The 27,858-nt window shown below is 49.0% G+C and overlaps 1 protein-coding gene and 1 non-coding gene across 3 annotated transcripts; one reads left to right on the top strand and one right to left on the bottom strand.

Moving 5' to 3' along the window:
- On the bottom strand, positions 1–27,858 carry LOC135911469 (innexin unc-9-like). 2 transcript variants are annotated; one of them, XM_065443780.1, is made up of 3 exons: positions 25,805–27,555; positions 25,704–25,744; positions 1–343 (listed from the first exon to the last, which is right to left on the bottom strand). In XM_065443780.1, the coding sequence occupies exon 1, from the start codon at positions 27,548–27,550 to the stop codon at positions 26,150–26,152; it is 1,401 nt and encodes a 466-aa protein (XP_065299852.1). In that variant the 5' UTR covers positions 27,551–27,555; the 3' UTR covers positions 1–343; positions 25,704–25,744; positions 25,805–26,149. The 2 variants fall into 2 exon arrangements, with proteins under 2 accessions (XP_065299852.1, XP_065299846.1); XM_065443774.1 differs by having other exon boundaries at positions 25,704–27,858.
- TRNAP-CGG (transfer RNA proline (anticodon CGG)) lies at positions 2,696–2,771 on the top strand. Its single transcript has one exon. It is a non-coding gene; the product is annotated as a tRNA-Pro (tRNA).

Here is a 27,858-nt window from a genome sequence, read left to right as displayed (position 1 = left end):
TTGGGGGTTTACTCCCGTTTGTCCGTTTATTAGAATTCGCAGCTAGGAACATATTCTGGATGAGTAATTTAAGATTGTTTCTTCGCTCCAGAGCCCGTTAGCAAATAATATCAGCTGATGTGGTTAAGCATGAAATACTTGGCAATGATTTCTACGTTCGCCTCTGAGTCGCGAGTTGGCAGTCCGAACGGCTGGTGCGGAAGCCGAGCGCTTCCCGCTGGGTCCCAACGGGTGCTCGCCAGGGCGGGATCTCGCCGTGCAGGAACGCTTCTCGCCGGCCCTGTGGGACCCGCCACCGCGCCACGCGGCATCGGCCCGGGAGGCTGCCCTCGGGCCGGAAGACCTGCAACACACAGAGACCGAGAACGTCGGCATGGGGCACTCGCCGCACGGGGCGATCTTTCTATGCAGGTCGCCTAAGCGTTCACGCCGTGCTCATTTTTCCAACATTGCTTCGACAGATTGCAAGCTATTGGGTGCGGTTGGCGTGCAATGTTTACGGGCCGCGGAATCTGAGAAAAACTTTATTTCTTCCACAGCCTGGGCACGCCGCCTGGCATTCGGATTTCTACCTTGGGCTAGTATATTCCGATAACATGGGCATGCGTAGTTTTACAAGGTTTGGGCGTAAACAGCTGGAAACGTCACCTTTTTTCCGACTGTACATTTCAATGTTCATCAAGGACACATAACGATGCCCTCTCATTTGTCTACAGTCGGCAGAATAATGATCAATAAGCTTGCCCCGCCGAAAGCGTTCTTGCGTGCCGGGCGCGCCGAGGAAGCTGCACCGTCGCCGCGTGCCCGCATGCGACGAGATTCGGCGGGAGCAGTCGAGCGAGAAACGGCACCTGCTATGGCTATCGCTGGTCACACATCGCCGCGCAGCACACGTCGGCAGAAGGAAAGCGCCGTAAAAACGAACAGAATTCATTTGCTACGCAAAAAATTCCGTTTCTTCGAGCATGACTTCAAATTCACTTCTTGTCCTCGGCCCTATACTATACCCCACAATATATATATATATATATATTGTGGATTCACATGACTCGCGTGTGCCATCGGCAATTGGATTGATCGCGCAATTACAACACGTACAGTTAGATGAAATACAGTCGAACGCCTCTACAACGAAGACCACGGGCTATATAACGCAAAACTATTCGAATGTGTTTTATTCTAATCTCCTGACGTCTAATTTACGTAACCGCCGACGCAAGCATCGGGCGGTGACCCGCAGCGTTGTCTGAACAGCCCAATCAAACGCTCTCCTCGTTTATAGGAGGTCACTTGTGTGCGCTTTCGAAACGAGCGGTTTTTCTCATCTAGTTGACTGCTTATTGCAACGCATCAGCGCGTGTGACGGCTGATAAAAACTACTTGATGATGCAGTCGCAACTGATGACCGGTGGCGTTTTCAAAGCTATTTAAGGAGGGAAAGGCGCAAATTTCAATGAAAGCAACCTTGATCAGGATTCTGTAAACGAACAAGTATTTTGACGGCAAGGGAGGCGACTGAGGCTTTCGACGATCTGCAGCTTAACTTTGCATAGCTTCCGCGTTTCGCTACATGCTGCAAACCTCAGTGCAATAAGGCTGCCTACAGTTGCACATCCTTCCACAGTGTGGATGCAAATAGATTATCAAATTATTTTACTAAGTTTCTCTTGAATTCATGTTAAATAAAGGCCTTCTTTTGCTGGACGTGCTTAGCCTCTAATGTGAGCGATACGGTCCGTGACCTTTACCACCAAGTTACCTGTATAACGAAAGATTTTGGAGGTCCCTCGCGCTGCGTTGTAAGGGCGTTTTACTATAGTTGCTTCCACTTGTATTAATTTCATGTTTCACAAGTATGGGCAGTAGTAAGAGTAGAAACTTAAAGTTGTGTGGTAATGTGAACTGTTCGAAGCGGTATCATTTTGTGATTTCACAGCCACGCTTTCGTTAGTATGTTGTTGCCTTGAAGTCCTGCAAAGGGAGTATTCAAACGCTTTTCTCGACTCGATGCTCTTGCGAAGTAACTAGCCAAACGCTCCAACCGCTAAACCAGCGTGGCTGACGTCTACGGTTCTTGCGTGAAGCAAAGCATGCACGACGCACCAGGCACCTGCACTGAAGGCAACAGCTATCAACAAGCATATACGTTGACAGTTGGCGTTTGCAGCATATTGTCGAACTTGAAACAGAAGTACCTTATTGGAACAAATGCTGCCTGCCGAGACCTCGGTCAAGCCAGGAGCAAAATTTCTGATTTTGCTCCTGTCTGATTTTCCCTTTATTCATTACTTCTCTCCACCTTCCGGGTTTCCGCAGAACTACTACGTCAAACACTTGCCTTTGCTTCGTGTTGTCGACAAATTCGACTTCGCCCTGCCATATGCTAGCCGCCTGGTTAGCTCAGGTTTTTTACCCCCTGAACGCGATTTTGAACAGATGGATGTTATCTTTTTACTTATACTGCACGCAGTATGGCGTAGTCTGTTGGCATATAGACATTGCGATGTTAAAGGCCGAACTGTGTATGAATATTTTGTGGAAATGGTTGTGAAGGTGCGTGACGTGTACAAGATGAATGACTGCGATGAAGCTGTGGTGTCAATGCTTGATACTTTGACACACATAAAACGAGTGTGATCTATGGTCACAAACACTTTTGAGGCTTGTAGCCAAGCTAGAAATAAAGAAAAAAAAAGCCTGGTTAGCTCAGATGGTAGAGCGGCTGCCCCCGGAAAGGCGGTGGTCCCGGGTTCGAGTCCCGGACCAGGACGACTTTTTCTTCAACTATGAGGCTTTTCTTTTGAGGAACCCGTATGGGTTTCCTTTGTAGCAATTGCTACGAACCGGTGGATGTCTGATTTTCCCTTTATTCATTACTTCTCTCCACCTAGCGGGTTTCCGCAGAACTACTGCGTCATATCCTAATCCACTTTCCTCCTCTCGCCGCTTTTTTTCGTCCTCGCTGCGCGCCGCGTTCGCGCCCATCTTTCGCTGTGCTCGTTCGCTCAGTTACGCCGACGCTCGCCGCAGGAACGGGCGCCAAAGAGCTGGGATCTAAAACAATCTCAAACCATGACAATCGAAGCAAGCGCGAACGAGACCTACCCAAACAAGCGAAAGTGAGAGCTGATGCGAGCAGAGGATAGTAGGAAACGAGCGGTCCGGCTGAGGTCAGATCTTTCCAGCTACGTAGAATTTGGACATTTTTAAATCTTGGTGCGTGATGGTTGGGACACTCTGTATATCCAGTGATTCGTGGCTCACCAGCGCTTTTACTGGCCAGACCTTACTGCTGTATGAAAACTTCTACACGGCGCTGTTCCTGCATATATGGTTAAGAAGCCACCCTCTCCCGCAATGAAAGAAAGAAGGAAAGAAAGTAACGTTCTCGTCTGTATTCAATGATGACCAAGTGCGATGTGAATGGGTCAGTTCTGTGTCACGTGATAAGTGCTGTTTAGAATACCCTCGTCGAATGCAAAGAAGACAAGAAAAAGTCGTGAAAAACATGCTTATCGCAATGTGTTTTCCTTGATACTTTAGTGGCAGTGTGTTACATACGGTGTCGCGCAAGTGCAGGCGTTATTATGCGAAAGCGAAGATGCACTTGAAGTCCGCTGTTAAAATTAGGCTCACCGAGGCACGAAATATATGAGGACCATCGCGGAGAGGTGACTGCAATGAACTCGTGTGAGTTCGAACGATGCGCCAGTCAACAAGCGCTGTCAGGGAGCAAGCAGTGACTCAAATGGGGGCCAATGGCGAGGTTGACCAGCCCCATGCTGAGTGCCAGCAGTGATACGCTGCTGGTGCGACAAATAAAAAAGTAATACTAATAAAAAAGAAAAAAATTGTCCGAGGTATCGACATTGCAGAAGTCGCATGAGAGCAGGGAAAAAAAAAACGCGACGGGCAGCAGAGTCAGTTGCTTATAGTAAGCAAAGTAGGACGCGATGAGCCTGGTTGCGTAGAACCGCACAGCCACTGGCATTCATCGAGAGTGGTCATGAAGACGAATTCGCTCTCAGAATTAGTGTGAAGCGCTCCGAGTTCCTGCCACTGCAGCAAGGAGTCAGTTCGAAAGGAGTAAGCAGTGCCGTGCAAGTTTCCGAATGGCTCATATTATTTTGCCTTGCAAAGCTCGGGTTTATTGTGGTGGTTATGTTGCTCTTAATATGGCTGGAGATTTTAAGACGGGAAAGTTGGTGCGGATTCGGTAGCTGTACTTGCGCAGCGCGACTGAACATAGAGAGAGAGAGAGAGAGGAAGAAAAGAGAGAGACGAATACAGTGCACGTCCTGCCTATTTTCGTCGTTTCGTTTTTTCCTTCTTTTTTTTCTTATTTTTCTGTGCTTCGTCGCGATGCCCAGGTATGACTCTGGGCAGCGTCAACCTTGCAGTGCCCCTGCCGGCATTTGCTCAGCTCACGTTACAATGACCAGCATGGCCCAAGCCACGGCGCTAGGAAACATAGCACCGCGAAACAAAAAGTACTTGAAAAGACACACTGAACTGATACTCCGGAATGTACACTGCCGCGCCCCTCATGAAGTGCGGTTCAATGAACTCCATGTCACAGACACATTATATGGATGGCTGTGAGTCTTTTTGACGAAACGATATGGGTCGCCACTTCCTTGTAACAGCACGCGCATTTGGGTAAACGACCAGATTACTTGTGATCTAACCAACTGATTCAAACTGCTAAATATTCCTGGATGAGCCAAATATTGCCGACAAGATAAGATTGGAATATCCTTTGAGCATACGCGTGACGTAATCGGCTGATAAAATGGTTCCTCCAAAGTTTCAACGTAACCTGCGTCTTTCAAAAAGAGCGAAAGCTCTTAAGTCAGCCTCTCTCAGCCGATACAGAAAGTGCGAGTTTAGATGTACAGCTGATCACATCACAGGCATCGCCAACATGCGGAAGTACGCTGTGTTTAGATAAACCAATAAAAGGGATATACAGTGTACGTTTATTTGGGCCTTCTGAGGAAGTGGAAAAAGTGTAGTACACTAGCGCCACGCGAAGTGGTCGGAAAAAGGAACGACGACGAATATCGCAGTTAATAGCGCGCTTCGACTGTACGTCAATATCTTGAATGCCATTATCGCATTTCCCACAGTGTAGGGGCGCTATAACGTAAAGCAATTCCGATCTGTTTCTATTCCATTTCCGCCATTAGCCCACTGCGATTGACCGGAATTTTTCGGGCCACGCCTACTTCGCTTGTCTCTCACGCAAGGTCAAGAAAACCGCGAGAACTCACCTTCTCAAAATGACGTGTAGCCAATTATTATGCATGATTAGGCCGAACCAAAAAAAAAATTCTTTCCTGTTGTACGCCTTTGTCACAATTAGCCCTCCGCTGTTGGTCGAAATTTTTAGCGCCGCGCCCATGTCGCCTGTTTGTCACGCAAAGCTACAAATCTACGAAAACTCCCCACGTCAAAGTAACGTATATGTAACGTCTGACGTCACATCGGCAAAAAGATTTTCGAACCAGTTATACCCAGGCCTTCCATATGATGCAAGGAATTGACTGAACTAATTGAATTTATCAAGCTAAAATAGTTACAAAAATCGTAAACTACAACTTGCACACAACCTTCAGACATGATACAGACATGATAGCTCTCGGATTGTAATTCAACTATACGAAAAAACATAACTTTTTCAATTCAATTCAATTTTTATTTTTCCAGAAATAATGGGTCCTGGAAAGGGTCAAGAGCTAGAAGCTGTCTCGACAGCTTGACTAGGCCCATGGCCCCCTCTACAAGGCAGTGTTGGTGTACACCAACAGGTAGTGTCCATGACATCAAGAAATGCGAAGAACAATGAATTATACAGTAGCATTTCAGCATACATTTTGTTACGCAAAAACTCAAAGAAACCCCCTCACCCACACAAATCAGCCGCGGCGCCTGCCATTTTTCGCGCGCCGGCGCGATGGATGTCTTGGGGCGGTTCCTTGCGTTAACTCCAGCTGGCGCTCGCTTCCGCCGCATCGCTGCCCACCGCAGGAGGCCGTGGTTCCACCACAAAGCTCGCCTTCGTACATAGGGTGTCAGGATTGGGGGCTCAATCCCTTCGTCCGTGGTCCTTTGCCAAGATTGGAGTACGGCATGAATTCGAAGGTAGCTGGCCCATGCCGTCGTCCAACTTATTTACGCTGAGATCGTTGATGAAGTGAAGAACTGCTTCTCATCGAGAACGAGGAAAAAGGGGTTTATTTACAGAAATTAACTCAGTCTAACATGACTGCTTGAGAAAAATGAACCAGTCTAACATGACTGCTCAAGAGAAGTGCGTCCAACAATCGCACAACCACAGTTTTTATACACTCGATCCGCTGGTCCTACGACGCGGCGGCTGTTCGTTTACACACCACCAACTCGCAGCTGCTCTGAAGACCAGTTTACAGACACAAAGGCACACACATTCCGAAGCCCAAGCGACGGCGTTGAAGGTGGTGCCGTTCCGGAAAATCGACGTTGTCGATCGCGCGTCGCTCATTGTTCCGAGCCACTCCAAACCGTGAGAAGCACAAAAACAAGACGTTCCCGCGGTAGCTTCTTCAGGCGTGTCAAATCAGCTCCGCATTGGGGAACTCTAGAATCATTGTCCACACACCGAATTCGTCCCGTCACCATGTCGAAGGGGCTGGAGGAAGGCGGCGGGTTCCAGCGCAAAGGTCGCTTCTTTGAACGCCTCGCAGCTGCAGCACGGAGAGGTGGAGAGCGGGAGGTGCGCGTCTTGCACCCCTTGTCGTAATCGGGTGGCAAGGTGACAATCTTGTTGTGCAACCCGCCGTTCTTTACAGCGCCTCCATGGCCCCAAAAGTCTCGACTGTCTAGCGCTGACAACCGCTAGGCAGGAAGAGAACGGCTGCTGGTCAGGGGGGGATTGATGTCTTGGCTCGCAGCGACCACTTGTGCATTGATGTCACCGCCCCAAAACATCCAACAAGGACAGGCAACTGCAAAATGAACCCCACAACACGGCTCTGCGCCGAGATGACGTGCATTGGCTCTCACTTTAGACTCGCTAGGCTTCAAAAAAAAAAACAACAACAACATAAGTGCAGAAACAAAAAAAAATGCTGCATTTCACTATGCCAATTTCTGAAGCAAATTCCTGCTGACAAATTCAGCAATCATGGAGGGAATCCTGCTAAATGAGAGGGGATCTTCTTCGCTTAATAAAATTAACACTAGTAACCCTAAAATTTAGGCGGGACCCTCAAACGCAGAATTCAAATTAGCCTGCTCAAACCATCCGCATTGCTATGCAACTTTCCCTTCTTATATCTAACGGAGAAGTTGTACTCTTGGAGAGTGAGGCTCCATCGGAGCAAGCGGCCGTTTTTGTGTGACATTTGATTGAGCCACGTCAGAGGACAGTGGTCGGTCTCGAAGATGAACTTCGCTCCGTACAAGTAACACGACAACTTCTGGGCGGCCCAAACCAAACAAGCGCATTCCTTCTCTGAAGCGCTGTAGGCCTCCTCTCTTACATTTAGTTTACGGCTGGCGTAGAGGATAGGATGCTCCTCGTTATCGTCGCCGACTTGACTAAGTACCACGCCCATACCTCTGTCGCTTGCGTCGCATTGAACTATGAATTCCTTTGTGTAGTCTGGCGCGCGAAGCACAGGGCGAGAAACCAATAGCGTCTTCAAACTTTGGAAAGCGTTCTCTTTGTCCTTATCCCAGTGTACGTTACTCGGTGCTCCCTTTCGGAGTTCGTCTGTTAATGGACTTGCCAATTGCGAGTAATTCGGAATGTACCGTTGATAGTACCCCACAAGTCCCAAAAATGAACGAACGTCCGTTTTCGTGCGCGGCTGAGAAAAATCTCCAATCGTTGCTATTTTCAGCTCAGCCGGCCGTCTCATGTCCTGGCCGACAACATGGCTCAGATAAGTAACCTGCGAACAACCAAACCTACACTTTTCCGCTTTCATCGTTAAATCAACTTTAAACGTACGAAGCCTCGCATTCTTGTCGTAATAGGCTTTGGCGTTCATTTGAGCTATTGCCGTGTTCTTTCCGACTAGTTCTTGGGTTGCGCTTAGCCGTTCCAGTAAATTCAGCACGTATTCAACCACGGTTGGACTCTCCCCTCTTTCCTCCCACATCTCTCTTAACATTCTCAGTGGAGAACGGAGTGTCCTCCCATACACTAGTTCTGCTGGAGAGAACCCTGTCGCTTCATGTGGAACCGTTCGCAAAGCAAACAAAGTTGCCGGCAGACAGTTCTCCCAGTCCTCCTTGTGCTCGTAACAGAGCGCACGCAAAACTCGCTTAAGCACCGAATGCCACCTCTCTACACTGTTTGACTGAGGGTGATAGACAGAACTGTGTATTAACTTTACCCCGCACTTTTGCAAGAATGTGGAAGTCAGTGCGCTCGTGAATACTGACCCTTGATCTGCCTGAATTTCGGCTGGAAACCCAACTCGTGCAAACACTGTCAAAAGCGCGTCTACTACTTCAGTGGAGCTGAGCTCTTTCAAAGGGATTGCTTCTGGAAACTTGGTAGCCGGACACAGCATGGTAAACAAGTACCTGTAGCCTGATTTTGTTTTTGGAAGAGGCCCTACCGTGTCTATTACAAGCCGTCTGAAAGGCTCTGTTATTAAGGGCACTACCTTCAGTGGAGCTTTCCAAGTCTCTCCTGGTTTACCAGAACGCTGGCAGGCGTCGCATGATCTTACAAAGTTTTCTACATCTTTGAAACAGCCAGGCCAGTAGTATTCCATAAGCAATCTTTCCTTTGATTTGTTTATGCCTAGGTGGCCGGACCACCCATTTCCATGACAAAGACTCAAAAGGTCCTCCCTATACTTAGTAGGTATGACTAACTGATCTAAAATCTTACCCTTTCGATCTCTGTAATGCCGATACAACAATCCTCCTTTCTCATGTATCGTTACGTTGCGCCTAGCAATGCCTTCTTTAGCTGTGTCCCGTAATTTAGCTAAGCTCTCATCATTCTTTTGCTCAGCTGCCAGTGACTCTCTATCCACGCGTAAGAGTTGATCAAAGTTCTTTGAGGCTGGTGATAATAACGACCCTGTCTCGCTTGGGAGCGCGTCTGCATGCTCTTCCTGCAGGCTAGAACTCTGACACTCTAGTGCTACGCTCTCATTGAGCTGGTCAACTGGCAGGCTCTCCTCAACTGTTCTTTTGTCCCTCGGGCCTAGCTCGGATTCGGGGATTGAAGCTATCCCCTTTTCTGCTTCAGCTGGAGGAGCTTGAGCATTTTCAGCCGAAAGCGCCGAGATCTTACGAGCTTGGCCTCTGGTCAATGCCTGTACTATGCCCTCTCCTAGTTTGAGCCCTCTGTCACGCAGTAACTGATTCGAACGATTCGAAAAGATGTAGGGATACTGCAGTGACAAAAATTTGGAAACTGCAGCCTCAGTCTCTAGCTCCCCGAATGGTCCACTGATTTTGACTTTGGCCATGGGCAGACACACGCTGTGTTCTTCTACAACCTGTTTTATCCATGCTACTTCTCCGGTGAAGTCCTCTACCATCACGTAAGACGGATGGACAATGTCCAGCGTGGCGGCACTGTCTCTTAGCACTCGGCATGGTTTTCCATTAACTTGCAGGTTGTGGAGATACGGACTTAAAAGTTCCATATTCTCATCTTTTTCCTCCACGTAGGAAAAAACTACGCTAGGCTTCTCGCAGTTTACAGCTATATGTCCCAGTTTGTGGCATTTGTAACAGCGAATTGGTCTAACAGATTCGAATTTTCTTTTCTGTTCTTTTTGTGTGGTTTCTCCGTTACGTTTCTCCTCGCTCTTTTCTGCGGGCTTTTCCGCCATGTCTACAGGCTCGGATCGTCTAGTTTGCGCACCCTTTTTGAACGGAAATGGTTTCCGCGGTCCATTTCGACCGTCCCAGTTTCCCTCCTCGGCGTTCAATTTTCTACGGGTTGCGTACTCTTCGGCTAATTCAGCCGCCCTTTCCACAGTGTTTACATTACCTCTATCTTGCACCCACAGTTTCACAGCTTGGGGGATGGTTTTGTAAAACTGCTCTAGACACATGCATTCAATGATCATGTCTCTGCTGTCGTACGCTTCCGCGCTTTTAAGCCACTCGACTAGGTTGGCCTTTAAGCTATATGCAAACTCCGGATAGCCCTCGCTATCTTTCTTGCCTGTGCTCCTAAACCTTTGCCGAAAAGCTTCGGCTGAAAGGCGGTACTTCTTCAGGAGACTAGCCTTAACTTTTGCATAATCATATGCATCCCGCACACTCAATCTGGCGATTACTTCCGCCGCCTCACACGGCAACATAGACAGCAACCGCTGTGGCCATGTACTCGGGCCGAAGTTCATCTTCTCGCAAGTCCTTTCAAAATTGCTTAGGAACAAGCCTATGTCGGTCCCGACCTCAAATGGCTTTAATAGCCTGTCCATGCGGTATGATTCTGCCTCACTTGATCGTCCTAGAGCGCCTTCACTTCCTTGAGACAACTCCAAACGTTTGCTTTCAAGTTCAAGTTGCATTTTTCTTAACTCGCGATCTTTATCGCGTTCCTCCCTTTCTTTTCTCTCTCGTTCTTCTCTCTTTTTCAGAAGTTCAAACCCCAGTTCAACTTCTTCCTCACTGGCCTGTTCGGAAATGATATGCAATAATTCTGATTTTAGCATTTCTTTACGTACATCTAGGCCCAGTTCCTCACCAACAATCAACAACTCGTCTCTCAGCAGTGTCCTTAATTCCATGACTGCTGCTTTACTGCCTTGATTCTGCTCTCTAAATCTAGCTAGTAAAACACAACCTAGCTAACACACAACAATCTAGCTTCCCTACTGTTCTAAACAGAACAACCACAAAAATGAAGCCTAGAGAGTCAAAGCAAAAACCAAGCACTCACCGCAGATACAGCACCATGTCGCAAAGTCCATCTCACCGCTGTCAGCCAGTTGTCAGGATTGGGGGCTCAATCCCTTCGTCCGTGGTCCTTTGCCAAGATTGGAGTACGGCATGAATTCGAAGGTAGCTGGCCCATGCCGTCGTCCAACTTATTTACGCTGAGATCGTTGATGAAGTGAAGAACTGCTTCTCATCGAGAACGAGGAAAAAGGGGTTTATTTACAGAAATTAACTCAGTCTAACATGACTGCTTGAGAAAAATGAACCAGTCTAACATGACTGCTCAAGAGAAGTGCGTCCAACAATCGCACAACCACAGTTTTTATACACTCGATCCGCTGGTCCTACGACGCGGCGGCTGTTCGTTTACACACCACCAACTCGCAGCTGCTCTGAAGACCAGTTTACAGACACAAAGGCACACACATTCCGAAGCCCAAGCGACGGCGTTGAAGGTGGTGCCGTTCCGGAAAATCGACGTTGTCGATCGCGCGTCGCTCATTGTTCCGAGCCACTCCAAACCGTGAGAAGCACAAAAACAAGACGTTCCCGCGGTAGCTTCTTCAGGCGTGTCAAATCAGCTCCGCATTGGGGAACTCTAGAATCATTGTCCACACACCGAATTCGTCCCGTCACCATGTCGAAGGGGCTGGAGGAAGGCGGCGGGTTCCAGCGCAAAGGTCGCTTCTTTGAACGCCTCGCAGCTGCAGCACGGAGAGGTGGAGAGCGGGAGGTGCGCGTCTTGCACCCCTTGTCGTAATCGGGTGGCAAGGTGACAATCTTGTTGTGCAACCCGCCGTTCTTTACAAGGGTTCGCGGCAAGCGTTTCCAGGTGAAGATTACGGTTACATACGCTCCAGTTTCCGGGAAGCGTGAGAAACAGTCAGGGATCTTTGAATGCTATCCCATTCCACTCTTAAAGGCGAAGCTTAAGCGTCTTCCGAATGTTTATGGCGAGCAAAATTGCTTTTTTTTTTAAATTTAAGTAGCCGGAGAGTGCTCCGCTCCGAATTGAGCAAAAGATGGCTACCCGCCGATTGCTCTGGTGGTGGCTGCTCGGAGTCACCAGTGATAACATATTTCTACGTGTATAACATGAATAAAGTTCGAAACGGAACATCCAGCGATAATTAGAGGATATTCTGAGTGATACACACCGCACTTATTTACCCAATGCCAGCGCGCGACGAAGTTGCGGAAAACGGTGTCTGCTCACCTTGTTCTACTCTTTCATGGCTTCACCTGCCGTGGTTGCTTAGTGGCTATGGTGTTGGGCTGCTAAGCACTTAGATTTAGGTGCACGTTAAAAAACCCCAGGTGGCCCAAGTTTCCGCAGTCCCCCCACTACGGCGTGCCTCATATTTAGATCGTGGTTTTGGAACTTAAAACCCCAAATTAAATTTTTTTTATCGTTTCCAGCTTTATTGCAGTAAATACAATAGTTCTCAATTGAAAGTACACCGTTCGGTAGCTGAGACCTCAATTGATGGGGCAGCGCTATAGGCAAAAGTAAAAACCCACCAGCTGTTTCCACGGCGGGTGCAATAATGCCGGAGCTGTCGCTGCGGCTTTGCAAATCGAAGTACTTGCGTTTGTTTTGCTATGTATTCGAATTGCTTTTGCATTGAAAGATTATAAAACAATTTTGATTTCAGTGGCACGCAATTATTTATTAGGCGTTTCTGTCCAAAATGACTTAATGATACGGCTCCTCTAAGAAAAAGAAATCAAGCAGGAGCCGTCGAAGATTATTACTCAACCAAAAAGCTTTGTCATTCCACCGCGAGGATTTCCGTTGCATTTCCGTGGATCACTGAAAAACGGACGTACAAACAGGATTCGGAAGGCATCCTGCTTAAGGGCTTAATGATGGTTTATTATGTATGCTTTTACTTGTGGTGTAATGTTTGTGCGAGTAAAGGGAAAGGGTTTGGTGGCGCAATCAATGATGTCAGTTTACGTCAGTTTATTTTTTATTAGTTTATGACAGCCGGTCCGCATATCGCCCAGAAAGAGCCATTAAGATATGCTTCTAGAAGTAATTGTTAGCGCAGCAGTCGATAATGAATGCTGACGTTCCGCTTCCCAGTGCTGAGCGCTTAACTCCATTCGTTGCTGCCATTACGAACCCCTCTTTCCAGGATAACGTTGTCGAGCCTTTTAGGCCCGTAGACGACGCCGCTCTCTCAACTCTTCTTCGCCAAATATGCGTTTTGGCGGCATTTATTTAAAGGCACGTAGATCACGCCGCTCTGTCAACTCTTCTTCGCCAAATATTCGTTTTGGCAGCATTTTTAGCTCACCATTCCACGCCGCTGCGATCGTAGAGGCGCAAGCTAAGCAAGGGGATGCGGACCAATCGGAGACGCCGGCACAATTTTCCTAACCCGAGCTTATCCTACGTGACGCCGCCGCAACGCTCTTTCCGCCGTTACCTACTTCGCTCCGCTGGCTAGGCCCCACCGAAACCCTCTCCACCTCTTTGCGCTCCTCGCCTCTGTTCAGCCAGTTTGATGAGGAAAACTAGTAACTGCAGGCGATGTTATTAGTTTTAAAACCAAACAAAAGGAACTCCTGCAAAAAAGGAGACCGTTTAAATAGGCTGTTCAAACAATGTTGCACCTACCCACCCACGCTTGCGTCGGTGGTTACTTAAAATTGACGTCATGAGAATCTAATAAAATCAATGTGGAATAGCTTTACGTTATATCGCCACAGAATCACCTAAAGAACTGACAGAGTGGCCAAGTTAGTGCATGACCTGAGAGAGAGAAACGAAAAGACAAAGATAGCGAGGTTAACCAAGGACGTGCCCGGTTGGTTACCCTACACTTGGGGAGGGTGAATGGGGAAGAATAGATAAGAAGTAAAGTGAAGAAAAATAATAAAGTGTCAGACATTCGCAGAGTCAGTCGCAGAGGAATGTCCTTTGTCACAAGCGTTCGTAAGTCCAGTAGCCTTCAAGAAGTGTAGAATGGCATTTGTGCCCCTTTGCATGCAAGAGTGCATAGGCCATGGTCCCAGGATCTTTTCCTCCCAGAGCGCTCTATTATCCAACAGGATTTGTTTAGCTTGCAGAGTACGTTGTTCAGCGTCATAGGATAGGCAGCGACACAGAAGGTGTTCTACAGTCTCATCGCACCCTCACAAATTGCAGACCGCACTGATGGCCATTCCTATTAGGAATGAATAGGCATTTGTAAATGCGACGCCCAACCAGATGCGACATAGTAGTTGCGCGACGGGAGAGACCAGGTGGCAGGCGAAGTCGCAAGTTAGGTTCGAGAAAGGGCAAACGTGAGTTGGTGAAACTCGGTGAATTACATCGTAGAAGTGTGATGTGGCGAGCAAGTGATTGAAGTTGCCGCGCAGCATCCGTTCTTGAGAGTGGTATGGGCACCCGTTGATGTTTGTAGCATTGCGCTAACGTAGCTATGAGCAATACATATAATTGCTTTATAAAAATGTTCATTGAAACTCAATTACCTTGAGCACCATGCACCTGATTACCACTTTCTCTACTGCCACAGTTGACGTTAACGAAGTGAAAGCTATGACAGGTCGTGCTATGCAACGTGACGCAGGCACCAGCACGTGGTCTCAAAGAGCCAGTTGGCGTTGACCTATCGTTGTGGCCTATCAGTTAAAGCATCTCGCCGCTATGCTGGTATATCGAGCGTGTGTGTGTTTAGAAAAAGTTTATTTCGACAAGAGACGATACGAACACTGAGTCACAATCACGGCACAATTCCACCCGGACGATAACATGTAAGGAACGAAACACAGCGCGTTGTCAACGCAAATAGTGTCCGAGTCCTCACGCACCAACATATAAACACGTATACCCACGGAAAGGCACAGTTACACATAAACTAAATGCCACATGTACAAAATGATTTTCAATATATACAGTGTGCACAATGGTTATATACAATGATGATGTGATAGAATATCGAGCTTCGGTCCCACCATCGGGCATAACCTTTTTTTTTTTTATTGAGGAGGCCCTAAACGATGTGAGGCAGGAACCTACCTGGTTACCGCTAAGTGCCAGGTAGCAGGTAAGGAATGCTTTGCATATTGGGGGACTCCTCACGCTACAGTACAAATGCGTTGCACAAGTGGATTTAGGCCGCTCTTTACCTCGATGATGCTATCCTTATGTCGTTCTTCCTGCCGACACTGTCAATTATGGCCAACCCACATTCAGCGTTTCTACCGGCATCGGCTATACCGTTGCATCGCTTGGCGTCCACGACGAGCCAGACACCAAGACGAAACTCTGAGGGCTGGACAAGCCAGTCTCATTGTCGGCTGTAGAACATGCTAAGTATTGGCCCGATGATAATAACTTCCATATCCGGATTTCGGCGTTTTGGCTTGTAGCCTCACTCCGCATCGACCCTGAGTGACGCAAAGCCAGCCGACGCCAGTAATAACGCTGAATGTGTGCCGGCCTTTTTTCCGCATCTTCATACCGAAGCGAGGCACTATCTTCATCTGTAGTGCTCTGTTTGCGTCAACATTTCGCCGCCCTAACTACTTCCAAACGCACAGCCTGTTGCTATAACATTACCTAGCATCGCTCATTGTGCATTAAGCCGTACCTGGTTCCGTGTGCCCGCGCTGCCCAGGGGCGCTATAACGTAAAACTATTCCAAACTTTTCTATTCCAATTCTATCAGCCCTCCACGATTGGTCAAAAACTTTTTTCGACCACCCCCACTTCACCTGTCTGTCACGCGATGTCAGGAAAACCGCGATAGCTCCCCGTCTGATATGATGTGTACACACTGATTATGCATGATTTGACAGAAAAAAGAAAAACAGTTATTTCTGATTCAAATAGTTATTTCAGGCTACGCATGGCTGTTCGCGCGGCTGGGCGCATGCGTGGCTCGCGCGCCGTATCTTGGAGGTAATATGCGGCGGGTGCAAACGCTAAGGGCGAACTTAGATGGCTGCCAGCTTTATGCACCCTGTCCAGCGCATCTACTGTTAAAGGTTACGTAATCTCGAGTTCCTGAGGCGCGGTGAACCGAGAAGCAGCACGAAGCGTTTACGCCCCGCTGCCGGCGCCTCTCATCACGCCAGCATTGTGACATCAAGTGTTCGTGGTCATCGACTAAGATATGTTCAGTATATGCTTGCCTGTGCGTGCGTGACACCATGTTTGTAAATTTAATCAGTAAGCTAATTTAAACGGCGATTTATACGGGCGATAGAACTACGAACCTTACTTTGTGTAGTTGTCTCCTTTGCTATCGCTATATCAGTGCTTCACTTTTCGGGTGAAACTGCGATTTCTTTACAATTTAAATGGTGTTAATGCTGCCAAATGTAATAGGCGTCGATGTTAACAACGTAAGAATTGACGGCTTCACACTGCAGCAGCGATGACATAACCCGAGAAAGCGCGTCTGTTCTACAAATTAAGATGACCACTGCCTTCGATAATTTTTTTAAATTGGAATGACTACAAAATGAGATGTCGGAACCAGGGAATGGCGGCGGCTGGGCCTTCTAACGTGTGAAAAGTGGACATGCGAAGTGTTTCAATACAGAAAGTTAAAAACACCAGACAAGGCACGGAACATCACAAGAAAAAAGAGAGAGAAAACACATCATGAAACCTCACAAAAACAAGATGCCACAAGAAAAGAAGTGATATTGCCGAAGCGATAAAAAAAAAAGTGAGAGAACAGCAGCATACAATATCACCCTGGCTGCATAGAAAGTTACATTCATTGTGCACAGGCTATTGTCAGCACAACGCCTGTACAATATCTTTCATAGCAATAAGTGAGTATTTTTAGGTGTATTTGTTCATCACAGATCCAACGGCTTCTTTATGCTTGTAGATCTCATAAAGTCTCATTAGCTGTGACGCCGTCAACGCCTTGGCTCATCGTATTTACGGCATTACAAAAGATGCTGTACATGCTCATATGCGTTGATCAGAAAGGGTATGCAGCAGGGGTCCAGCGCAATGTAAAAACTGTATCGTGTAAGGCAGCAGCCAGTAGCAAACAGTGAATAAATGTTTCCAGACATGTGTACACTTCAACTAACATGTGAAAGCCAGTCTAATGAATATGCGAAGCTTATAATATTTATCAAACCATGTTCATCTGCTTTTAGGGGCGGATCGGTATCTCCGATGATTGAACGTATTTCACATCGCCTTTCGGGACACCAGTCGTTGTGATTTTGTGACGTACCTTAGCGCTGCTGCATCGGCTGCACAATTTTACTGATTGATTCGTAGGCTTTAACGGCCTAAGGTAACACTGGGGCTATGAGAGACGCCGTAGTGGAAGGCTGCAGATTAATTTTGACAACCTAGGATTCCTTGAAGTGCACCTAAATTTAAGTACACTGGCTTTCATGCGTTTCGCCCCCATCGCAATGCGGCTGCAGCGGCCAGAAATTGAAACCGTGATCGCATCATCTGCAGCAGAATATCACAGCCACTGAACCACCATGCACAATTTTCGGTTCATTGATTCCATATTCTGGTTTACCTATTGAAAGGCTACGGTATGCTGCACTTCATTGGGTTTACTTTGATTTATCCTGCGTCTCACCTCTTTCGTATGGGCCAAGGTACGTTGAGCCTTAAACTGAATGTTTCGTGCCTGTGCATTGATTGTGTAAAGAAGGCGTACTTGCTAAGCAGTTCCTAGGAAGTAGAAGGTTCTATATTATGGTGTTTTGAACCTACATTCCGAAACTAAGCACACCTAAGTCATCTAAGCATACGCACAGCTAAGCTTCTTTGTTTGTGTGAGTGGATGGGGGGCGGGGCTGTATGTGTTTGAGTGGGGCAAAAGAGCAGCTCGTCGAGGTGGCGCTACGGTTACGCCCTCTGAAAGAGAATAGAAACGCGTTATCATGTTCGCGCGTGGCCACGTGTTGACATTAGGAACGGTAAAGCAGCGCGAACCTAACATAATTTTACATGACCGACACACACACATCAACTGCGGGTTTGTTAAGTGTTCTTGTCGCTCATGTCATTCGCGCTAGATTGCTACTCCTAATGTCGGACCAACTGTAGCCATAGCTTCCATACTGCTCATCGTGTCGAAGGTACGCGTTAGCGTGCCTGAGCTTCCATCATGGCGCCTTCCTTCGTATCCACGGATTTACTACAAGTTATACATCGCCTACTCTGCTGTTCTAAGAATACTCAAGATAATTAGGGACATTTCAACACTGAAAGATCGCAAAATGTTGAATTGCTACTCCGCCGTAATTAAGACGTTTAGAAGGTCTTGGATGAAGCTCCTGTGCTCGCGAAAATAAAATCTCTCCCATATGTCGGCAGATCGTCGGCGACGTGAATGTCGATGCAAGTTTATGAACATATGAATAAGCTCGTGTGATAAGGCATAGTAAACGCATCTTCACCGCGAAATTTCACTTTGCCTTGTTTTGATCTTATGAGTTGTTGAGTGATGTATCCGAGTATTTCTGCGTTTTAACGAGGATTGATCGCTTCTACTGTGCGTGGGGTCACGCGATTTCAGTTTGTTTGCGTGCTTAAGATTCAGGACTTGCGTGTATGATGGGTGTGCGTCGCGGCTACTCAGTTTCATGTTTGAAGGAGCAGTCGTCCAACTCAGCGCTCCCGCTATGTAGTTCCGGAATGTAGTCGCGGCAAGTTTTTGCGATTTCTTTAGTTACTCCAAACATACTGATCTCTCTGCTGACAACGACAGAACTATCCAGGCTGGAGTAGCTCTGTGGCTGCGCCTAAATTAGCAAGATGACACATTGTAAACCATCACGTCGTATCGGCGTGAATAACTTACTGCCACTCCGCATCATATATGATGCCTGGAAAAAGGATATTTTCATTGATGCGTGTTGCCCCTTCGTGCATGTATATTATTTCACTTACCGCGAAAATAATGTAAATAAGCACTCATGAACGTGAATTAGCGCGCAAATTTCTAGTCGATTTAAAGTCGCCACGTCGCCGCGAGTCTATTGCCCATCGTACGAGGACGCATGCGATGATAAAGTAGATCTGCGCTGGATCGACGGAGACCTCCTTGACGACATGGCAGCTTAAGCGAGCTCGAACTTGACTATAAGGAAATGAACAGAAGCCAGAGCCGTTTACATCAATGCAGCGGTGCTCTGCGTCTCAGAACTGGAGTTTGCACAACGTTGTTTACTATCTTGGAACGTATTCACAACACGTTTCTTACACTAAAGTTGTTCCTGAACGCAGATGCCGTGCAAGCCAATTGTGATGTTGGACATATTATTATTAGCAAAGGCGGCTGACCAATAGCAACGCGTAGTTTCGAACAAGAAACTTTGTGAATGCAGCCCCTGCTTCTAGTGTTATATATATACTTGTCTCGCAGTGCATATAAACCAGGCACCAGTGCGCTTCGCCTTTGCAAATATGTCTAGCATAAGGATTCGTTCCAATTTGCTCTTACGAATAATTCTAATTTAGGAGTTTTTCTGTGAATACGGGCCCAGAATCTTTTGCTCTCGCACACGCGTTCAGAGCAAGCGCACCTAATCTCGACCCCCGTCGCCATGTATAGGCACGGTTCGCAGCCCGCGTACTGGCACTGCGGGATTATGACGGGGCAGGCGACGGCAAACACACGACGAGCGAGCACTGGCAGCAAGCATGCGGTAAGAACATGCTGAACGCAATCGGGCCGTTCGTTTGGCCAGTTCCCGCAGCCCTCTGCAAATGATGTGTGCCGCGTACAAGCGTTGCTGATTCTGGGCCCGTATTCACAAAAAGTGCTTACGCTAAAATTCTTCGCAAGAGAAAATTTCAGCTAATCCTCGAGCTGAACATATCTTTAGCGAAGACGACCGCCGAAATTAAAAGAACACGCGTGGACAAAAAGCTTTGCGAGTTCGGCCGCTGGTCTATTCGATGATGTTTTTTATTTTTCTCAGCCATTCCTGTTTACTAAGCGGTTGTGGCAGTTGACGGCTCAACAGTACTGTGTGTCTTATTTATTCAATGACAGAGGAATTGCAGCCATCGCAAATAAATGTCGTTGTCCGCGCGATATTTATTTGCCCTGTCAAAGTTTCCTCTGCCCTTCCATCCTAGATTGTCACCACCGAGAGGGGAGGTCGTACCCGTTCATTATAAGTAAAACATATTCAACAACACTTAGTGCATGTTTGAACTGCACGAATTGCGGAAGCAATCTCGGCAAGCAGCCAAGGCTGCTGGTCATCTCCACCAGTGCAGGTAAGCGGCGCTACGCCGCCAAACTTCGCCACCGACTTCTGCGCGCTTCCAACGTGCGTTTTGCGTAGTATGTGTTTGATATGAGCAGCAGGATGGGTGCGTCAGGACTGTGATGCAGCGGTGCACGACGATTATTGTGGTGTATGACTTTTTTTAATCGCCCAGACCTGCGCAATTCAACAAATAAACATGATAGATGAATAACAGCTACTAGTACCGCTTACTTCCTCTCACACCACTGTTCTTTTACGTCTTGCTAATGCACCGAGGCTGTTGTTGTTATTGTCGTAGTTGCTATTGTTGAGGCCCTGGGTGTTCGTGGAGCATAACCCCAGTGGGGTATTGACCATGAATAGGATGGTTGAAAGAAACGGATAAGGACGAAGGCGATTGACAGCTTGGAAGTTGAAGTATAAATACAATGAACACAAATAATTTGCTCTACTGCACTTCTTTAACTTCAGTAAAGAAGTCGAGGCGCGAGTGGCGAGAAGCTTCGCCACACTGACAAAAAGCGGGAGTGCAACAAAAACAGCTCTTCGCTGTAAAAAATACTGTTCAAGCTCTTCAGAAGGTTTCTATTGACTCCAAGCAGTGTTTCGAAAATATTTAAATCTCGCACGCATGTTGCGTCTGTGACGCCTAAGTGACTACCCAAAACGAGAACACTGACGAAGTTCATGTCAATGAACGCGACCCTTTAGAGTCAGCCTGTGAGCCCAAGTTCCTAATCCGACCGGCCGCAATGGATCCATGGTGGTATTCCACTGCTTGTTAGTTGTTTTTTTTCATTTCCTCACACATGAAACTAAAGCTCTTATCCGGACTTGCTTAACCAGGAGCAACCTTACTGTGTCCATTTGCGAATAAGCGTTCCTTTTAAGGACGCTTATTCATGTTTAGTTGGAATGACAGTGCCAAGTATGACACATGTGGGCACATTGGAAACCATATAGACCATCTGTTGTTTGGCTGCCTTGCACACGATGATCACACGGCTTGTCATTCGCGCCGCTTTCAGGCAATTAGACTATAAGTGCTTCACAGCGATGCACAGGGCCACAAAGGGGCTGCTGCGCTTCTCATGACCCACCAGTCTATGTGACCGCTTGTGATTGGCTGAACGATGAACCCTTTAGCTTGTGTGCAAGTGCTATGAACTTTCTTTCTCATATCTATGCCCCCCTTCCCCATCCTAAGGGCAGGGTAGCCAACCGAGCTCAACCTTGTATTTACCTTATCACTTCTTTTTATCCAAGGTGGCCGCATTCCAATAGGACCGAGTGAGATGTTGCTAGTGCTCGGTGCACAACCTTAGATGGCCTAACTCCATCCCGAGCCCTCCACTACAAAGCACCTCGCAGCCCGTGCGCAAGTTTGGGACATGTGGCTGTCGGCGGGTGTTACTTGTTAATTGATCTAGTTTAATGATTACAACCACAAACGGTGCAACCAGTCCTCAGGCTGGAAAGCAGCTTTCTTATTTGAAGTGTTTTGCAAAAGTATAGTGAAACTTTCTGCAAGATTCCACGCCTCACTTGCACTTCTTGTCACAGCTGATTTACTTTATAAGAGGGGATTATTTAGCGTGTCCGCCTCCCTTTAGAGAGCCCAACATCTCCATTCTAAAAAAATAACTTCCTCAAGCACATCTAGCATAGTTTTTGAATGTTCTAAAATACGCCCTACTCGTTCATTTTGCGGGACAGACAGAGCCTTGAAAAGATTTCCGTATGCCGCTGCCACCTATAGGCAACTCGACACATTCGAGTGCGCCGTTCACTGAGGTTGCGTTTTAAATAAAGCCATTGGTGCTGGAATGGCGTTAACCGTGGGGCGCATGACACGCAGTATAACCTCCGCTATGACCTGGCTGACCGACGAACAATTCATTGCCTGATGTCCGTATTTTAATGCTCGAGATTGAAGGTCGCAAGCGCAATTTGTATAGTCCCTGTCGTAGCCCTGCTAGCTTCAATATTTCTGGAGCTGCAAAAAGCAGTATACTACTACGACGCGTTCTAGGGCATATTTCAGTACGTATCGGACACAGCTGATCATTGCAATGCTGTACACTTGCTGTAAGAGAGGATATATAGTAGAGCGCCGGATTTACGTCTGTCACCTGGAGTTTTTACACTTGTACCCAAAACATGGCCCACGAGCGTGTCTGCGTTACGTCCCTAGGAATGCGGCTACCGGGGCCGTGAACCAAACTCCCAATGTCGAGCTGAGCAGCATAACGCCAGAGCCACTGACGCACTGTGGCGGGCAGAAGACAAATCAATTGTTGAGCAACCGAAACAAGTTATTGCGAGAGAGTTCAAGTAGGCGATACGTTTCTCATTTTGCCGGCTTATGTAGAAGCTCGTGCGTCCCGGCTTCGAATTGGAACTTTTGGGCTACTGCTACGGGCTGCTAGAATTAAAGTTATCGTCGGTCGACGAGTGTGGATGGCGCAAACGGGCCAATGGCGAAGAGCACTTACGAACGAGAAGCTTTGGGAATTCGGCCGGCCCGAATTCACAATGCTTTTCGCTCGTGAGTAGTGTTTTGCTACTTGCCGGCCGCCTTCGCTAATAGTCCAACATCGTGATTGGCCCGCATCTGTTCTTGCGAAAAGTTCTAGCGCAATAATTTCTTCTGTGAATGCAGGCCTTGAAGTTCAGCAACCCGCAATCCTATAAGCGACCTCCCGGTGGTCCTTTGACGAGTGCGTTTGAAGAACAATATGTATAATATAGAATTTAAGTTCAGTTCTAAGTACCATATTCTGGTTAGCACGGTAGTTAGACCGCTGCATTCTGTTCGTTCACATCCGACTCATGCAGCTTGTAACATGTCTGGATAGAAACTGCAGCAGTCAAAATGGCGCTGTTAAGATTATCCTACTATACTTGAAAAGAAAAAGAGGAATTGAGAACTAAATGGTGGTGCGCAAGTGTTCCTATCTAGTGCTATGCCCTAAACACGTTGCATTATACCGTTGCATCTACACGTTGCATTATACCCTTCTGTCGCTCGTTATTTCGTCAAGACGTTCTTAGTTCAGTGCTAGGTTTTTGTCAAATATGATCTGACCAAGCCGCAATCAGAAACATCTCTGGTACGAAAATAGAAAAGCAATGACGTCACCAGGGGCGCATTAACAAGTCTTTCGTTCGTAAGAACGCTTTGCGAACAGTTCTATAGCATAAGAACTCTTTTGTCTATTCAGCTCCAGTTCGTATTCAGAAGAAAAAAAAGTTCTTAGGCTAGAATTATCCCTGAAGGAAAAATCCAGCCAATACTGATGCTGGGCATATTATTACCGAAGGCAGCCAGCCAATGGCAAAACGCATTTACGAACGAAAAGCATTGTGAATCATTATTGCAAAAGTGAAGCTCAACAGCACTATACCACACACCGTGCGATAGATATGAGAAGAGAACAAGAAACTCGGTGTTCGACTGCAGAGTGCACTTTGAAATACTGCGATGGCCATCTGTGTCTTCTACAGCAAACTTATTTATTGGAGATGCCAAAAACTGAAAGTGAGGCGGGCATGCAATGACTTTGTTTACGTCGAGTCCGCACCACTGCCTTGCGACGTCAGGCCCTCGAAGCGCTGCTCTGAAAAGACGAGCTAAGTGTTTGTCTGTTTGTTTAGTGCAACAAGAATTTCGGTGTCTTCTTTACTCTAACAGTAGTACACTTCATCTTCGGAATCGCTCGATTCACCGCTGAATTCAGCTTTTCTTTTTCCTGAAGACGCCAACGAAGCTCGTGCCGGCGGCGGCGCCATTTTTAAAGAACCCAGTTGCCAAAATGTTTGACTTCCTCCACCAGAATAAACTCGCTGCTGCTTGCGCTGCCCCACGGATTCTGTGCTGCCATTTACCTGAAGCACGGCAAAGCAGTGAGGCGAAGCCTCCTCGTCAGTGGTATTGCTAAAAAATGAGATGTACTGTCTACGAGCATAGCTCGCCATTTGCCGTTTTTAATAAAAAACACGTGAACGGACCCAGCTCGTACAAGACACGGAAGGAGTACATAACTGCGTTCAATATTTACTCTTTCTTCATCATCTATACCACATATTCGGTGTCTGACCGCATCAGTACCAGGAATAAGAGGATAAATAGTATTAGCCGAGCGTTTATAGTTATCTTCACTTTTGGTCGACCGCCTATATTACATGTGTGCTTCCAGTCTGCATAAAGAGCGAATACTGCCCATCTGCGCAAGGAAACATGCGGTCTGCCTTGCACAAGACATGATTAAACGAGACACGAGAATTCGGGTAGCCCTAACAAACATTTTGATGCGAAAGCATCGTATCGCAAGGTTGTAAGGAGAAGGTAATGATGAGAAAACACTGAAAACTACTGGCAGAGGGAAATAAGTTTCTGCGTAGAGGCAGATATATGCTAGACTTAGACTCATACATGTGTGGAAAGACAGTGATCGTGCTTGAGACAATTTAATCAATGCCGCATATATGCTGACACGCGTCAGATGCGACACTAACTACTTCTGCGCTATCACCGTAGATGCGTGGCTTACGTCTATAGTTTTAGACTCATTAGGGGCTAAAAGAACAGAATTGAAGACAGGAAGTTGGGCTAGTTGAAATTTAGACAAAGGCATACGATTATTTTCAAAAGATTAATACAGTTGAAGAGCAGCGTTCTACTAGTCCATTCGTATTTCTTTCTCTGAGCTCTTTTCCGTTCTTTTCCTTATGCGCTGGAAGATGTTCTTCGCTAAAAGAAGCCTCGCGAGGAGAGCTTGCCAACGCACATAATTATTAATGTTCAATATCGATCGCGCCAACAAGGCGTGCACCCAGTGCACTTCATTTGCCAGGGAACACTTAACTGCGTGGTTTTGTTTGATACGTGTTTCTAGTTTATTTGACACACATGCCTAGAACACCAGGTTAATGTGTTCGGATTTAGAAAGGTAAATCTTATGTCCCAAATTTCATCGCCCTTTATTAAGTCCGGTTCTCTGCATGCCCACCTGGTATTGTACACTGCGCAATGCAGCGCGCTAGCCATATTCACTGCTTACAGCCACAGGAAGCACTTAGGTTTAAGTTGCACTTCGTGCCTTAGTACTGCATTCCACATTCATATGCAACAAATTATGCAAAACGTGACGCGGACGAAGCTAGCGCAGAGCGCACGAAATGAGGACGCTGCAAAGTGTTTCTCCATCACCGCGGTCTATCCGAAACTGCTGCTCCCACGTCAGGTCAGACTTGACGTGGCTACAGCGATGGTCCTAACGTAGTACGCGGACGTCAACTAACGTGAACAAGGAATACAGTGGTGCGAAGCTTCATGCACTCGATAAAGTCAACGGTCGCGTACAACACTGTCAACTTTCATGCGCAACGCGAGATGCAAGTAATTGTGTCACTCGGCGTCAACGGCTGGTGACACGCCGTGCTTGTTCAAAGCGGACATATGCCCGGCACTGCCCGGAGCCGTTGCAGCCGAGGAACCAAAGCGCAGCGTCCGCAACGGTCAGACAGGTCGCGAGCGCTGCGCAGAGGGTGTTCACCTCGTGTGGTCCTGGCCGTCGTCCGGGTTGGAAGGCTCTGCCTGCGGCGGGGAGACAAGGCGTGGAGTGGTCGCCGCCGGCGCGGCAGACGCGAGCCTCACCTGCGCGCAGGCTGCCCGGAGAGCGGCGGTCCTCGTGCGGCGGCGGCGGTCCTCGCACCGCCGGCGGGAAGCGGCCCCTGGCGAGCTACTAGTCGGGGCGGCCCCCTCGTAAGAGAGAGGCGCCCCCAGGCGGTACCAAGGGGTCTGGCTGCCATTGGGGCCAGCGGCCGCAGCAGGGCCCGGGGCGATAGAGATACACGGTGCCACGCGCGAGGCGGTGTGGAAGCCGCCTCGCCGGGCTTGCATAGCGAGGGCGGCCCTCTCTGGGATACATGTGTGTGCTCTAGGCGAGCCTAGCGGCCGCTAGGGCCGGCTACGGTAACTGGCTAGGTCCCTGCTGCGCGCTCACTTGCCCCAGTAGCCCCCGGGCCGCCTGGCACCGAACTGGTGGGCGCAGGGGGCGGCCGCGCCGCCGTGGCAGGGCGCGCCGTGGCACGGGTGCATGGCGCCGGACTGTTGGGCGGCCACCGAGGGCGGCATGGGGCCCAGCTCCACGTCGGAGCCGTCGTCCTGCGCCTTCATCTGGTTGGCGTAGAAGTCGTACAGGCGGCCCAGGATGACGGTGGCCATGGCGCTGCCATGGTTGTTCTCGATGAGGCGCAGCACGAACACGCCGTCCCAGCCCAGGTAGTTGACGGCGATCTTGCGCGACACGCGCGACAGCTCGCCCAGGCTCACCATGCGGGTCCTCCAGAGGCAGAGCCGCACGAAGGCGAACCGGTTGCAGCGGAAGCAGCGCCACAGCCAGAGCAGCAGGCTGGCCAGGTTCAGCGGCAGCAGGAGCGCCAGGTAGAACCAGACGACGGAGAAGATCTTCTCGTTGAACACGTTGATGGGCAGTACGCAGCGACAGAGGTAGGTGCGCAGGCCGCCCTGGAGCGCGGCTCGCACCTGGCACAGCGTCTGCAGCGGGAACCGCGGCGAGTTCCACCAGTCGCCGTCGGCGGCCAGCCGTCGTGCCAGCTCGAGGCCGTGGCGCAGGAAGCCGCGGCCCAGGAACGCCGTGAGCATCAGGAACTGGAGGCCCACGTTGAGCACGTAGAGCGACTTGACCAGCAGGTATAGTAAACAGAGGTAGCGCGTGGGGCCGCCCACACAGCGGCAGGCGAGCGGGAGGCCGCAGGCCGGGTCCGTGCAGCAGCCCGCGCTGCCGGCCACCAGCGTGTGGAACTGGTCCACGAACTCGGACAGGAGGGCCTCGCGCTGCTGGCAGCCCGGCGGCAGGCTGGCGATGTCCGAGGCCCGCTTGAGCAGCCGGCGCAGCTTGACGCCCGCGCTGTGCGCGCACGCGCCCCATAGCACGAAGGGCAGGTGAAAGCAGCAGCCCTGCACTAGCAGGATCAGCGGCGCCCACTGGTAGTACGAGACGTGCACGCGCCGCAGACGCTCGACGCCACCCGCTGGCGGGGTCTCAAAGCCCGCGTAGTCCAGCTCCTCAGGCTGCACACGCGGGTCCGGCGGCTCGCGCGGCGGAGCTTCGGCCGCCTCGTCGCCCTCGGCGTCGCTCACCAGGTAGTAGGTGGAGGCTGTCCAGCAGTAGCTGTTGACGAAGCGCGCCTGGGCGTCCGTGAAGTAGGTCGGCGTGAAGCACTCGATCGGGTCGCCGATATACTGGCGCGTAAAGATGGGCAGCGCCAGGAACAGGAACACCACCAGGGTGTACTTGCGGTTCAGCTTGTCCACGCCGTCGTCGATGGGCACATGGATGCCTCCGATCAGGTCGTGGAAGCGGAACAGGAAGGACATGCTCTTGCCTTCGCCAGCCGGCTGATGGTCGTGCGGCGCCTGCGCGTGATCCGTGGTGACGCTTCGGGGCGCTGCGCGAACGCCGCGGTGCCTGCTGGCCGCTCTGGGTCGCCCGGGCCCCCGCCGCCGGTGCCGCAACCGCCGGTGCCGCAACCGCCGCCGCCGCCGCCGCTCTCACGCTGCTGCTGCTGCTGCCGGGACCGCTGCGCTGGCGCATGGCAGCCCGGGCTAGCATGCCACCTGCAGCAGCCAGGCCGCCTGAGCGGCGCTGCGCTGCCCGGCCGCCATGGCCCCACTCACCTGCAACC

This window comes from Dermacentor albipictus, chromosome 1, assembly GCF_038994185.2.
Source record: "Dermacentor albipictus isolate Rhodes 1998 colony chromosome 1, USDA_Dalb.pri_finalv2, whole genome shotgun sequence".
Taxonomy (NCBI): domain Eukaryota; kingdom Metazoa; phylum Arthropoda; class Arachnida; order Ixodida; family Ixodidae; genus Dermacentor; species Dermacentor albipictus.
The sequence above is the reverse complement of the archived record's forward strand: the minus strand, read 5'-3'. Positions and strand labels throughout refer to the sequence as shown.